The sequence below is a fragment of the Vipera berus genome, assembly GCF_964194415.1.
Source record: "Vipera berus genome assembly, chromosome: 5".
NCBI lineage: Eukaryota > Metazoa > Chordata > Lepidosauria > Squamata > Viperidae > Vipera > Vipera berus.
In genome coordinates, this window is record NC_138207.1 from 66,957,408 (window position 1) to 66,973,327 (window position 15,920).

The 15,920-nt window shown below is 39.1% G+C and overlaps 1 protein-coding gene across 1 annotated transcript in view; it reads left to right on the plus strand.

Moving 5' to 3' along the window:
• Positions 1-15,920, plus strand: part of MGMT (O-6-methylguanine-DNA methyltransferase) — a 212,744-nt gene that overhangs the window by 183,037 nt on the left and 13,787 nt on the right. Inside the window, exon 5 of the mRNA XM_081329111.1 lies at positions 11,109-11,248. Within this exon, the coding sequence (XP_081185237.1) occupies positions 11,109-11,248 (140 nt within the window). The remainder of the gene's footprint in view (positions 1-11,108; positions 11,249-15,920) is intronic.

The window sequence follows — 15,920 nt, forward strand, 5'->3', positions numbered from 1 at the left end:
TATTGTCTACCCAAAGTATAGTACTGAGGCTAGGCTTTTGTTTTTTTTGGAAAATAAAGGGGGATACTGAATTGGCAAACTAGAGATATATCAGAATTTTAGTTTTAACAGCTATAAAGATTGAATTAAAATTCAGAAGAATGTGTCAAGAAGTATGTCCATCCCTCCCTTTTTCTGGAAGACTTGGAACAGTAAACAAGAAGCAGCTTTCCCTTCCAGTGGACTGTAGCAGTTTATAGTGCCACATTACTATAGAGTGAGTTACTATAAATGGGTTATTTTCATTTGTATATCCACATAGAATATATTATACTATAAAAATATAGATGGTAGGTAGGTAGCTAGGAGGGAATAGATGGGTGGGTGGGTGGGTGGATGGATGGATGGACAAATTTCCTAGTTATCTATATTAATTGTTTCATGTTAAGATACCAAAGTCCACAGAGACTGAATCCTCCCTAAATTAATCCACTAAAAATCATTGTCATATATACTGGCCCAGACAAACATTACACATGTCCTAAATATAAATTAATGATGCGATGATGATGATGGTGGTGATGCCTCTGTCCTTCTGCCACTTGGCTCAATGGAACCTTCATAGCTATGATTCAAGTAGCATCTCAAAATGTCAAGGAATCCATTTCTTTCTTTAAGTATGAGAATAAACAAAGCAACATGGCATCCTCCAAATCTACTATGTGTGGTCTACCCTTTCAGGTACAAATATAATAGTGTAATGGCTGCCAAGTGACTGTCTTTTATTTGCCTGATGACTTGTTAATGCTCCAGGATGATCAATTGATATTTCTGTCAGAGGCAGGAAAATGACTAGGGATGTTTCCTTAACAGGCAATTTATCTGCAGGGTGGGTCCTGAGACCCAGTGTTCTGCCTGGAGGGAGTGTGGGAAAGGGAAAAAAAACAGTTTGCAGCTTTCAGAGAGGTAACCATTTCAATCTATTATAGCAACAACAACAAAAAAAGATTTGTTGCAGCAAAAGCAATTAAGGTGACTGTTATTTGTTTTTTGCAGTGAAAAATATAGGCAAACATTAACCCCTTTATATAAGCTTTCATGGAATACCTTGATTGCAAACAGTACTACCCTAAGCTATGATAACCCACACCTTTGGTTTCAGGGTGAGGTGAAATTTCTGAACATTAAGATTAGAGAAAAGTGGTAAGTAGAAGATATGTAGATGGTGACAATTACTCTTATTATAACTATCATTCACAGAATAGTTGCTGGAATGACACCCACATTTTAATGATGAACTGAATTAACAGACACATTTTGATTTTAAAAGTGTAAATGCACTGAAGAATAGAGAGGATGAATTAGCTACTTGCATCATTCTGTAAACTGTCCCACAGATCCAACTGACTTCACATTCTGTCAGAGATAACTACTGATTAAACATAATGTTTCAAAAAGGAGAATAACCCCATCCCCTAAGGAATATTATAATTACTTTGATATAACCATTTTATCTTTGCTAAAACATAGCTAAGAATGGATCTGAACTTTCATCTCTCTGGTAGCTCAATACTCTAAACAATGAAAATAACCCTGCATAGTTACAATAGATGAAACAGATCCACACATCAATCATTTGGCAAAATTGAAGAAACGATGATTATTTCTTTTCAGCTTTATGTATTTACAGAGTCACTTATTTTGAATTATTTATAATTAATACTTGATCCTCATTAGATCACTTTTTATTCTTATTAAAGAAGAGACCTATGTTTTAAGACTTAGAATACTATACAGTATTACAAGTGAGAAATGTGGGTGTCAAGACATGATTTTTCCAATGTATTTATCAACATCCAAAGCTTGAGGTCAGTTGGAAAACTGATAACGGTTCATCTCATTTGGAGCAAGTTTTATTTATAGACGCAAGCAGAGAATTTAGTAATAAAACCATTTGATATAATATTGAGCTGCTTGCTTTAAGCTAATTAATAAATTTGCTGCCCACAAGGTAAAATAAATGTGTCAAATATCACTTATAAAATGATCTCCATACGACTGAAAAGTGTAGTATTATTTTAAGTTGTCATGTAAAAATTTTTTATTTTAATTCCATTTATATCCCGCCCTTCTCCGAAGACTCAGGGCGGCTTACAAGCTTAGCAGTAGCCTTCATTCTATGTATATGCCTGCTTATTAGGGCTTTCACACACACCCCAAGTGGTATCATTACAAAGTCAGCTTATTGCCCCTCTGATTCAACTATTTGACGTCAACTATGTATTTGACAACTACAGGCAGTTCTCAACTTACAGCCACAACTGAGTCCAAAATTTCTGTTGCTAAGCAAGACATTGGTTAAGTGACTTTTGCCCCATTTTACGACCACTCTTGTCACAGTTGTTAAGTGAATCACCACAGTTGTTAAGTTAGTAACACTGTGTTGCTAAATAAACCTGGCTTCCCCATTGACTTTGCTTGTCAGAAGGTCACACAAAAGGTGATCACATGACCTTGGGACATTGTAACCGTCATAAACATGAATCAGTTGCCAAGCAGCTGAATTTTGATCAGGTGGCAGTGGGGATGCTGCAACAGTTGTAAGTATGAAAAATGACCATAAGTCACTTTTTTCAGTGCCGTTGTAATTACAACAACGAACTGTTGTAAGTTGGGGACTACCAATACTTGTCTAAAGAAATTATGACATGTAGTCTTATATATCAGTCAAAACTGACCATTCTTCTTACTTTCTCTAGCATAATTGTTTTAGAAAAGGCTATTTCCTACAGCAATTTTGTTACAATAGTTTTTGTGTGTGCCTCATGATTTGGAGAGCAAGGAGTGTTAAGCAGAAAAACTGAATGAGACACGATGGGGACAAAAGAATGGGTTTGGATCTCATTCTCAATTTTCTGCATGTGCACTCAGAAATAATCATGTTTTTAAATGCAAGCCATTAGTAAGACTTCATTTATGGAAATATTTTTTTAAAGAAAGCTACTTTATTGAATGATTATTACACTGCAGGAAGTCAGAACAATTAAAACAGAGATCAGAGGGTTACAAATCCACAATAAAGCAATACCAGTATCAAAAAGCCCTCTAAAGGCCTTTTTAACTTTAATTATTTTATTCGTATTTTAACTCCTATTGGACTATAATATTTATACGATTTTTATGTTTTAATTGTACACTGCCCAGAACTGCTCTGTGAGTGAGATGGGTAGTCTCCAAATTTGATCTATAAAATAAATAAAAACATAAAGTTAAAGCTCTGAAAATACAAGAAAAGTTCTCGTCACGCCCAAAAGACATTAAGAGTAAGGGCCTTACTCCAAGCTGGGATGAAGTACAGTACTGAAAAGTTTCTTTGCCTTGTAGTCCTATACTGTACATCACAGGACAACTAATTTAACCCAGGAAGAATTATTGCTTATACCTGAGCACAGGAGTTTAATACCAATCTTTAAAGCTTGTGAAAATGTTCAGAATAAGATACATTAGAGTCAGTGATGAAGTCAAATTTTGCTCCCGTTGAAGTTCTCTACTGAAACTACTGTTCCAGCTAGGCAGGCTCTTATTATGGAATGGCAACTGCTTATTAACTCTACATGAGCTCCCACTGTTCTGTTTTCAGAATTTCCCAACACAGCATGTTCCACATATTAAACCCGCTTAAAATAGATCAGGCTTGCATTTAGCTCTTCCTTGAGTATGTTCACTCTGTGATCTTTCCATTTTTGTTTTTGTTTTAATCTTGGGGTAGCACTGTATACAAGGAAATAGTAATACTGGCAAGTATTTGTGGCGTGTACTCTTTAATCCTTTGTTCTATTTGGTTGCCTCTCGAAAATGATTAGGCTTCAGCCTATCCCTTTCTGAAAAAGATATGAATGGTGAGAAATATGCACACTGTTCCCGCATATTGTTTCTTTGTAAAGGAAAAAAAATCCTCTTTTTATGATTGTCCATTCAATGTGACGGGAAAGAGAATGTTTTCAAATAAACACGAGAGGACAAAAATATAGGTACAATTGTCGGCTGTGAAGTTTAGGACATGTTTTTATATTTGCTTTTGTTGTGGAATAGCTGAGGCACAAGTTCTCCTTTTCATTGTAAAATCATTAGCCTTGCTTTATACAGCCTCTGTGTTTTCCAAAATTCCAATGAAATCTTAAGCGAAGGCATACTTTTAACATATATAAAAGGGGATTGTCTCTCCTAGATGTGATTCCTCTAGGGCAGGGGTCAGCAACCTGAAACAGTGAAAGAGCCACTCGGAACCGGTTCCCTCACAAAAGGAAAAACTGGGAGCCGCAAAAAATGTGCAGAACAGGGTTTGACTGAAGAGTGGAGACAAGGCGAGATATGCACCTACCCTGCATATTTGAATTGATTGGTTGAACGTTTTTACTCCCACTTTTTTTTGGGGGGGGACTGCACATGGCAGAGGACTGGGAGCCGCAGGAGATGGCTGAAAGAGCCGCATGCGGCTCCGGAGCCGCGGGTTGCAGACCTGTGCTCTAGGGAAATTGTAGTTAAAGATGGAAAAGCAGTAGGAACTATTTCCATCAGAAAAAAATGGCCACATCATAGCGAGTTTTGTGATGCCACAGTTAGAAACCTAGAGAATAGCATATGTGCACATTAGAATTTAGGAGATCCAGTTTCCACAAGCTGAGATAAATGCTGTGTGTAATCCTACCGACACCTAACTGGGGACAAAGGAAACACAGAGGGGTTGGGAACTGATCAAAACTATCTAGCAGAATTTCACATCATTGCCATGAGGAGAAAAAATGAGGAGAAAAAATGAGGAGGTGGCTCAGTCAACTATTATGGATACATAAGAGGTTTTTGATTGAAATAAGAATTAAAAGGGATGTGTTGGGGAAATGAAACATGGATGTGATCACCAAGGAGATGTAAAGTACTTTATTTCTGCAAAAAAGTTCATGAGAAATATACAAATGAACTAAGGCTTTATAACTGTTTTTGGCTATATTATAGTCAGACAAAACAAACAAACAGTAGTCCTACTCTTCAGAAAAGGTGATTCATTGGTAAAAAACAAAAACAAAAGGAGACTGGGCAGAATTCTTTGATCTTGCTTTTGGGCTTCTCCCCAAAGGGCAACTTGATGCAATTAGACCTAAGAGAAGACAATAAGAAGATAACTTCAAGTATCTGAAGGATTGTCTTTCCAGAAGATAAGAGACAATGGATTTAATTTACAAGGAAGCAGATTTTGACCAGACATCAGGAAGGATTTCTTGACAGTAAGAGATGTTTAACAGTGGACGGCTTAAACAGAAGATGGGTGGCCATTTTTCAGCGATGCTGTTAACAATGTATTCCTAGAGGAGCCGTGGTGGCACAGTGGTTAGAATGCATTATTGCAGGCTAATTCTGCTGACTTCCAGCAGTTTGATTCTCACCAGCTCAATATTGACTCAGACTTCCATCGTCTGAGGTCGGTAAACTGAGGATCCAGTTTGTTGGGGGCAATATTGTGACTCTGTAAACCTTTTAGAGAGGGCTGTAAAACACCATTAAGCGGTAGATAAGTCTACGTGGTATTGCTATTCCTGAATTTGTTAGGGGGTCGAATTGCATCATCTCAAAGGTCCCTTTCATTCCTTACATTCTGAGAGTCTATGATCAGAAGGTGAATCACCATATAGCGATCCTTCAAATCTTTAAGTATTGGCAATACACCTTTCTTTTAGAGTCCTTTTAAAAAATTGACAACTGGATTTCAACATAAGACTAGGCTAAACCCTAAATGTATACCCACAGTATTACATTGCTGACTGCTCAATTTTTTGAAATCATTTTCCTAAAAGTCCCAAACATGGTATTTTCATTTCTGGATATTTCTAACATCAATATAGTATAATGAAAATATTTGGACTATCTCCCATATATTTCCCAGCCTGTCTTTTTCTCAGCTATCATGACCATAACTGAGAATTATGGGAATTAATAGTTACCTTGGTTCAGTAATTGTTGCCTGTATTTTCCAATTTTGTCCAATTGAAGGTTAAAAACAAATAGCTACAAGAGTTTTAGTAGTATATTTAGTTCTATTACAAAAACTTTCCACCTGAGAAAGTTGTTTTTATGTTAGTAACTATTATAAAGTGTGCTGGGTTAGTGTTCAGTTAGCTTTGCTACGTATATAGGAAGAATCATCATTGTCTAAGGAGACTTGAAAGGCCAAGTAAGAGACAAGGCAGTAAGAAGGATGCCAGGATCTTAGGCTGCTACAGAATCAGGGGACTACGTATGTACTGTATACAAAGACTAGAAAGATTAAGTCAGAGAGCAAATTTCTAAAATAAACCATCAAAATTCATCCTGCAAAAAAAGCAGGCATAGTCCATAACTAATTTAGGGAAGAACCGTAGAACGGAATTGGAGAAATCCACTCTAACCATATAGAGTTGGATTTTAAATAGGCTTTCGGGGGGGGGGGGGGAATACAGTCAACAAAATCTTAACTGCCTAAGGAAACTCTCCTAGCAATCAGCTCGTAACACAACTCTGTGTGCTAATGAACCCAAAGCTGTTAATATGGTTTCTTCAGTTAAATTGATTCATGAATTTTGAAGAGAACATTATCTAATGAATTTTCTTTGAATAGAAAGCAATTAAAAGGACAAATCAGTCTGATTAACCCCAAAATCACCCTAGTGCCACAAATGGTGTAGAGTTTGAAATTATATCATAAAAGAACTAGAGCAGATTTGCTATCTCTCTGCCCTTTTTAATCCATGTAAATTAATGAACAACGAAGTTAATTTCTTTGATGACCCTTTCCTAGTATCACCTGGATTATGCTGATATTTAATTTGCTTAACGTTATCATAAAGGCTAAATGGATATTTTTTCACTGGTGAGTATTATGCTGTTCATTTAAGAAGTTGTTATTATTTAAAACTAATAAATATACGTAGGTTTATTTAAGAACAAAGAATACTTTTCTGGAGTAAATATAACATAACTAATTTTTTAATTTAATTACCAGTACATAAACATATTTTTTCTGCCCCAAAAAATGTCATTTGATGGCTTCAGAGGAAAACATTGCTATCACCCCCCCTCAGTTTTCCCCTACCTATCTCCTTAATTTACAAAAAATTCGTGACGGCCAACCACAATTGATACTGGAATTTTGATAAGTGATGGGGTCATTACAAGCCATCACATGACCAGACCCAATTTTACTGTGGTCATTAAGTGAATTGCATAGTCATTAAGTGAATCCAGCATCCCCCTTTTGACTTTGTTTATCAGCAGTCAGTTGACAAGGTTGCAAATTGCGGCCATGTGACCACAAGACATTGAAACTATTGGAAATGCAAGCTAATTGCCAAGTGCTCCAATTGCAATCACATGACCGTGGGGATGGTACAACAGTCATAGATTTGAGGACAGGTCATATCTTTTTCCAGCACTATCATAACTTTGAATTGTTGTTAAACAAATTGTTGTAGACTACCTGTAGAAAGTTAAAAGAGATCTTGGGGCAGCAAATGAGAAGATAGGAATATATTATGGAATAGCAACTTACAGTTTGTTGCAGATCTAAAATCCTCAATCTCTTCCTCCATAGAATGCTCTTCTATCTGCAAAGGCATGGATAGCCCCAATTCTTGCTTTCAGGGAGCAGATACTATTCCAACAAGCTTTGAGTCCATTGCTTTGTCTGAGTGACCACCATAAAGGAATGTTTTTATTGCAATTGCTCTTTTTTAATTGTACTATATTTCAAACTGTGTACACTGTGTCTCTTTGGATTTCTATGGACTACAAATAGCATTAAATAAATAAATATTTCTCCGTTGCTAAGAAGATGAGTAACTAGATTACAACATTCCTTCATTTGGGAATCCCAACCTCCCTTCTGTGTTAGCCTTCCAAAAGATGGTGAAAATGCAGCTTTTCTGGTGGCTTTTTTGTGCTTCTGTTCTTTCTGACTGTGGTTGTTTTAATTCTTTGGACTATGTTTTATAGTCGCAAGCTTCCAGGAAGATACGATGACCTACAAATCTATTAAATAAATAACTCTGGGCAAAAATAATCACAGAAGTTTATCAAAGTTACAACAGCACTGAAACAAGTGACCTAGGACCGTTTCCACACAACTGTCGCAGCATGCCCATGGTCACATGACCAAAATTTAGACTCTTGGCTCATATGTATGATGGTTGCAGTGGCCTGGGGTCATGGGATCACCTTTTGCAAACTTCAGACAACCAAAGTCAATGGGGAAGCCAGATTCACTTAACAACCCTGTTATTAACAACTCCAGTGATTCACTTAACATCCATGGTAAGAAAGGTCGTAAAATGGGGCAAAACTCACTTAACTGTCTCACTTAGCAACAGAAATTTTGGGCTCAATGGTTCTTGTAAGTCGAGGACTACCTGTAAAACATGCTCTTTAGAGCCAATATGGTTTAGTGGTTAAAGCAACAGACTAGAAATAAAAAGTCTGCAAGTTCTAGTCCAGGGGTAGGCAACCTTGGCTCTTTTATGACTCGTGGGCTTCAACTCCCAGAATTCTGGGAGTTGAACTCCACGAGTCATAAAAGAGACAAGGTTGCCTAGCCCTGTTCTAGTCCCTCCATAACTATGAAAGCCAACTGGGCGACTTTGGTCTGGTCACTCTCTCTCAGCCTAACTCCACTTCACAGGGTTGTTGTTTTGGGGTAAATAAGAGAAAGAAGGAATATTATGTGTATTTGATGGCTTGAGTTACTTGTAAATTTAATAAAGGCAGGAAATAAATAAAAGAAACAAATAATTATTCCCTTCTTTCTATAATCAGATCATGCCAAGGAATTTTTCCATTGCCACAGATGAATGTCTCATTCTGCAGCAATCTACAAAGATTGCTTTTCTCCATGCCTTATTAACAACAATATGAAAATCAAGAGTAACTAGGCAGCAAATAAATGAGTGTTTTTCTTTCAATGAGAATTACCCACTCAAATATGCAATATATATTGAGAGACACCATTGTATTTTCTCATATCTAACATGTGAAATGGTGGCTGGGGGGCATACAGTAATCCAGCCTGCAAGCTTTCTTCCTGCCCAGCTTAAGTTTGAAAATTAAAAGTAGAAAAGCATTATAAAACAAGTCTTGCCCATTATTCTCCTTTTTTTCCTTTTCTTTTTTTAATTTGACTGTATGCCTATTTAAGCTAGCCATTGAATGGGAAAGCCTATTGTATGTGCTAACAGGATAATTATACTGGAAATTAAAAATATAGAAAAATCAAAGCTCTGAATGCTTTTGTAATAGTGATCAGTACTCAAACTGCATTCTTTAATAATCATGAATTTAAATATAGAACACAATCCTAGAACTGATTGCTGTGCTAATTCAAAAGAAAAAATAATGTGATAATGTTGATGTGCATATGTCATGAGTTTTCTTTTAAACCATAGCCACAGACTCAAGAGATACAAAAGCACTTTATATCTTCCTATATGTTTTGCGGAGACTTTTTATTTTACGAAATAAAGGTATTCTATAAAAATGGTATATAAGACTTACAAATGTGTTTGTGTACATCCCTGTTATTATCTCTATTCTATACTCTGTTCTATTAGCATTAACATGTTTCCTCCTATACTATACCCTGTACCACAGTTTTTCAACCTTGGCAACTTTAAGATGTGTGGCCTTCAACTTCCAGAATTCCGGCAAACATCCAGCAGCAGTACATATTTGACTGTACCTTCTGTATTGTGTAGACCAGGGGTCAGCAACCTTAAACAGTGAAAGAGCCACTCGGAACCGGTTCCCTCACAAAAGGAAAAACTGGGAGCCGCAAAAAATGTGTGCGCATGGGCGTATATGCGCGCATGCGCAGAACAGGGTTTGACTGAAGAATGGAGCCAAGGCGAGATATGCACCTACCCTGCATATTTGAATTGATTGGTTGAACTTTTTTACTCCCACTTTTTTTTGGGGGGGACTGCACATGGCAGAGGACTGGGAGCCGCAGGAGACGGCTGAAAGAGCCGCATGCGGCTCCGGAGCCGCGGGTTGCAGACCTGTGGTGTAGACAAATCTAGTAGGATAGGACAGCATTTCTCTGTCTCAGCAACTTAAAAGATATGTGGACTCCAGCTCCCAGAATTCCAGTTTGCTGGTTGCAAAATTCTGAAAGTTGAAATCTACTCATCTTAAAGTTACCAAGGTTGACAAGCACTGCTCTTTACTATACGATTACTATGTTTCCTCTATACTATATGCAAATAGTCCTCAACTTATGACCACATTTGGGACCAGAATTTCCACTGCTAAACAAGTTGATAGGTGAGTCATGCCCAATATTATGACCTTTTTTGCCACGTTGTTAAGTGCATCACTGCAGTTATTAAATGAATCATGCAGTTGTTAGGTGAATCTGGCTTCCCCCATTGAGTCTGCTTTGTGGAAACCGGCTGGGTAGGTCCCACAAGGCGCTCAACCATCGTAAATTCATGCCAGCTGCCAAGCATGTCTTATCTTGATCATGAGACCGTGGGGATGCTACAACAGTCACAAGGAACGGTCATAAGTCACCTTTCCAAGTGCCGTTACAACTTTCAACGGTCACTAAACAAACGGTAGTAAATCGAGGACCACTATACTATTATCATTAGTGCTCTCTGCTGTTTCTATGTTTCCTTCTTATAAAGCTTGTTCTGTCTCGTATTCCTCCCTCTGGAATTTCTTCTACTTTTTTTCCCTTTTCTGTTATGTCCAGCACGTAGAGCTCTTACACCTTTCCAGACTGTGCTTTGCTGGACATCTGGTATTTCTTTCTTTTCTGGCCATTCCGCTCCCTCTGAAGGAACAACCCCTTCTGTCCTTTGGCTGTTGCACCTCTCTCTTTATTAGCAGCCACAGAACTCCCAAATTACACCCCCTCTCACACCTGTGTCAGGTTTGCTGCTGTATTCACAGCCCTCCTTGCTGGTACTGGGGGAATGATTCAAATGGGAGGGGACAAAGGCAGCTCTTCCAGATTTAAATGCCACTTTTTTTTAAAAAAAAAGCAAGTAATGTCTCTGTCGCTGTGTTACTTTTGTTCCTTTTTGTTTCCTCTGCTTTCCTTCCAGCTTCGTTCACCAGAGACGTGTTGTGGACCCTGCTGAGAGATGTGAAATTTGGAGAGGCAGTTTCTTACAAGCAATTAGCAGCCCTGGCAGGCCACAGCAAAGCAGCCAGGGCTGTGGGTGGAGCAATGAGAAGAAATCCTGTAAGTCCATGTCAACTTTGAAATCAACTTGATGGAAAATGGTGGGTTCAGATGGAAAGCTTTGTGGGCTAAATGTCATTAGATTAAATATATCTGCTGCGAAAACTACTCTGCTATGAGTAATAAGGTCAGTAAGTGTTTTTAATCAGCATTAATGCATAAACCAGTTTAATATGATTTATTTCCCCATCACTTATTTGAAATGGGAGCCATGCATTTATTTTAATGCGTCAAGTCATATGGATGTGGCTCATTTTCTTTTTATTATTTTTATTTTCCTTTCCTTTTTTTAAAATACAAGAGTAATATTTTACAGAAGGAACTGTTTGTCTTTGTGAGCAAGATTTCCTGTTAGGCTGTAACAGGACTGTAAAGATTTGGAAGGATCACTTTTTTTAATCACCTAAAAATATGTCTGGGTCTGTGAGTTCCTCTGGGGCAAAAGGGCAAAATATCCTCTGGATTCTGAAAGGAACACATTTGACTTGGGTTCGAAATAAGGTCAGGTTTTAGATATTGAAAGCCAGGTGTGTTCCAGCCTCATTTGCCTCTTGAGTCAAGGCACAGTGTCTGTTTTCGGATGGCAAGACACCCTGAAAAGTGGATGAGCCTCACCAATTTAGGCTGTATCAAGTATAGTGTTTTAGTTTGCAAGTTCAGGGGAATACTTCTAAAAGACTTCAGCTATATTGTCCCCATTGGTGGCATACTTCTGATACTGCATATTCTGTAATTCCTAAACCTCATCTTAGCATGAGAATTGATTGGCATTTATGACATTGGCCTACAGAGTTAACTGTGAAGTTATCTAGGTACTGGTATAATGCCAGTCACTATTGGTGAACAGTCAAAAGAAGACATTTCATGTTCCACTGTCGCTATACTTTATCTAGAAAGTAGTTCAAATAGCTCAGCTAATCCTGAACCTTACAGTCTTTTGAACTAATGGGTCATTGATATCCAACATTCATCACTTGCAGAAAAGGCAGAAGCAGCTATAATTCAAAACAAAATTAATCTGTTATGCTGTAATCTATTTACTATACCAGATCACATCTGTACTTTTCACCCAGGTAGCTTCTGATAAGGGATAACCTTTCCACTGCATTAAATATTGTAATTTTCCTTTATACAAGCTAGAATCAAGAATGTGTTTTATCTCATGGTGGGTTTCTCCTTCTACAAGAATGGGCCCAGGTGCCTTCTTGGGGATTGGTCTCAAGGATTTTTCTATGACTGGCTTTAACAAAGTACAGGAGAAAACAGCTTTAATTCAACTGTGACAGGATTTGTGATTCTGAGTATAGGGAAAGGATCGAGAAATGTAGGTCCCAATTTTTTACTAGGCAACTTTAGTCTTAGGTATTTAGTAGATAGATAAACATTCTCCCCCACATGAAGTGGCTTCTGGGGAGATCACTTCTTATCAGCTTGCTCTTTATTAGTCTTAGCGGCTAAAGCTTTTTTTACGTTTGCCCAAACATTCTGCAAAGAGGTCTTGGGGGTATTCAGGCATTGGAACAAAATCCCAGGCAGTAGCTATTTTAAATGGGATAAACCCAGTACTACTGTGTACTGTATAGTTATATGCCACTTTGGCAAAAGGTAGGAGGTCCGTCCAGTTAGTCTGTTAGTAATTAGCATAACATCTGAGGTATTGTACCATTGCGTTTGCACGTTCTGCTGATCCATTCCTACTCAGATGAAAAGCAGATGAAAGTTCCTGGGTAGTCCCAATCAGTTTTACAAACTACCTAATTTTACAGTAAACTGAACCCCCCTGTCTGATATAATTTTTTTCGGAGCTCCTTGGAGTCGATAGATGTGCTTCAAAAACAGCCTGGCTAGTTTTTGTGCAGACCAAAGTCCCAAAGAAGCGATGAAATGAGCCTGTTTTGAAAAAAGGTCAATGACAGTCCAAATTACTGTGTTTCCCTTGCTCTCAGGCAATTCCATAGTAAAATCCATGGCTATCTCTTCCCAGGGTTGGGAAGGATCTGCCACCTGCTGCAACAAACTAGGAGGTTTACCAGGTTGTTTTTTTCATAGCTGCACAGGTAGTACAGCTTTTTATATAACTTTCAGTGTCTTTTTTCATTCCTGGCCACCAAACTGCCGCCGCACCAAATGCAGAGTTTTTAGAAAACCAAAATAACAGGCTTGCTTGGCATCATGACTACGCTAAAGGCTTGAATTCTGAGGGAAATCGGAAGGTAAAGCTTAGACCCCTTTCAGGCTAGCCTATCTCGATAGGTTAATTGTGATCTATTGTCCCTGTACCAGGGATCTGTTTTTAGTTCTTCCTTGAGCTTTTGCATTAAATGACTATCAGGCTCATTGGATTGCCTCTCTGTTTGACCTCTTGTGGTTACTTGAGAGGCTGACTGTGGTAGAGGAATGGCATTAATAACTTCCTCCCAGCGACTTTTATATTGGGGCATTCTAGATAAGGCATCTGCCAGAAAGTTTTTTCCCCTAGGGAGGTATTTCAGAGTAAGTTAAAACGATTGAAATACTGTGTCCACTGAACTTTCTTGGGGGATAACTTTCAAAGGGTCTTTAGTGCCTCTAACTTCTTATATCAGTCCATACTTCGAAAGGCATTTTGCTCCCTTCCAGGAAATGGCACCAAGTTAGTAATGCCCATCTCACCGCAAAAGCCTCCTTCTCCCAAACAGCCCACTGCCTCTCCGTGTCTTTCTTGAGATATAGGTGCAAGGTTGTAAGTCCCCTTTATGGTTTCTTTGTAGGAAGGACAGCGCCCACTACAACATCACTAGTGTCAGCTTGGATGATGAATTGTTTCTCATGATCAGGGTGTTTAAGAATTGGTTCTGCAACGAACTGTCTTTCTAATTGCTCAAATGCCACCTGGCATTCCATGGTCCATTGTAAAAGTTGACAAGGTTGGGCCTCCCCCCCGCTTTTCCAATTTTCAATAGTTCAATAATTGGCATAGCTATTTTTGCGAAGGAGGGGATGAACTGCTGGTAAAAGATTACAAACCCCAAAAAACTTTGAAGCTGCTTCCAGGTCCACTTCCACTCCCTCACTAGAGATTCAGTATTCCAGGTAGTCAGGGTGCATCTAATGGAACTCACATTTAGAAAGCTTAGCATAGAGTTTAGCTTGTAGCAGCTTCTTGAGCACTTCGCAAACTAACTGGTCTCAGTGTAGATGAGGATATTGTCAAGGTAAATTAAAACTCTTGTATAGGTGATCATGTAGTACCTGGTTAATCAACTGCATAAACACTGCAGGAGCCCCTTGGATGCCAAAAGGCATCACCTTGAACTGGAAATTTCCCAAGGGGCAAGTGATGGCTGTCTTTCATTCATCCCGTTCCTTAATTTGCACTTGGTAATAAGCTTCCCTTAAGTCTAGTTTTGTGAAGATCTTCCCTTTAGCTAGGTGGGCTAGCATATCTTTCATCAGAGGAAGGGGGTACATGTTTTCTACGCTGACAGTATTAAACTCTTTAAAATCCACACACAATCTCAAAGACCCATCTTTCTTTTCTTTGAATAACACTGGGGCGGCCACACGTGACTTCGTGGGCTGGATAAACTGTCTGGCCAGGTTCTTGTTGATGTATTCTCTCAGTTCTTTCATCTCCCTGGGTCTCATAGAGCAGGGATCCTCAGTCCCTGGGCCATGGACCAGTACTGGGTCGCGGCATGCCAGCAACTGGGCCGCAAAAACAAGCAAAGCCTCATCCATAGGAGGCAGGCAGCACACAAAACCATGCACTCTCGGTTTGTGGAAAAACTTTTCTCCACGGAACCAGTCCCTGGTGCCAAAAAGCTGGGGACCTCTGTCATAGAGTACATCTTGGGCTTTGGGAGTTTGGCACTTGGTAAGATTTCAGTTGCGCATTCAGTGGCTCGGTGAGGTGGAAGTGTGTCACATTCCTTTTCACTAAAGGTTCCCCCAAATCACAACACTCACTGGGAATAAGTTGGATCCCTGGTATTCGCTCTACATTGGCTTTTAAAATCTCAATAGGTTCCCCCTGGGTCTCAACTGCAGCAGCTCCTTTTATCTCACTGGTCTCAGTAGGTGGAAGGGGTCTCATCGCTAACCTCAAAGTTCTCACACCATTCTTCCACAAAATGGTGGGACACCACTTATAAAGCCAACCTAATCCTAAAATCACAGTCTGTCATTTTTGGGATCACCACAAAGCGGATGATCTCCCAGTGCTGTCCCATTTCTAAGCGCACAGGCCCTGTCAGGTGCATTGCAGGAAGAACCTCCAATAAGAGACCCATCTGCCTGTTCAAATTTCATGGCCAGGGGCAACAGTTTGGCACAAATCCCCAGCTTATGTACTTTGGGGAGGTTGATTAGGCACCTGATGCAACCTGAAACTATTAGAACATATAATTTGCTTGTGCCCCAGTTTTGGTACTATAATTTTGGTGGGAATACCAAAGGGTAGGATGGCTCAATTTACCATTGGATCATCACTGTCATAAGGTGCTGGCATTGGCAAGTGTTCAGGTGGAACTGTTGCTTCTGCCTGGGAAGGAGAGGAGATCTGGACAGTCTGCTCCTGAGGAGCCCAATTTGACTCGTCCTGCCTCTGGGGTTTTCTTGGGCTTCATGGTCGAAGTAGGTGCATTCTTGACTTTGAGAGCAGGAGCCAGGCACTCGGCACGGTGACCTTGCT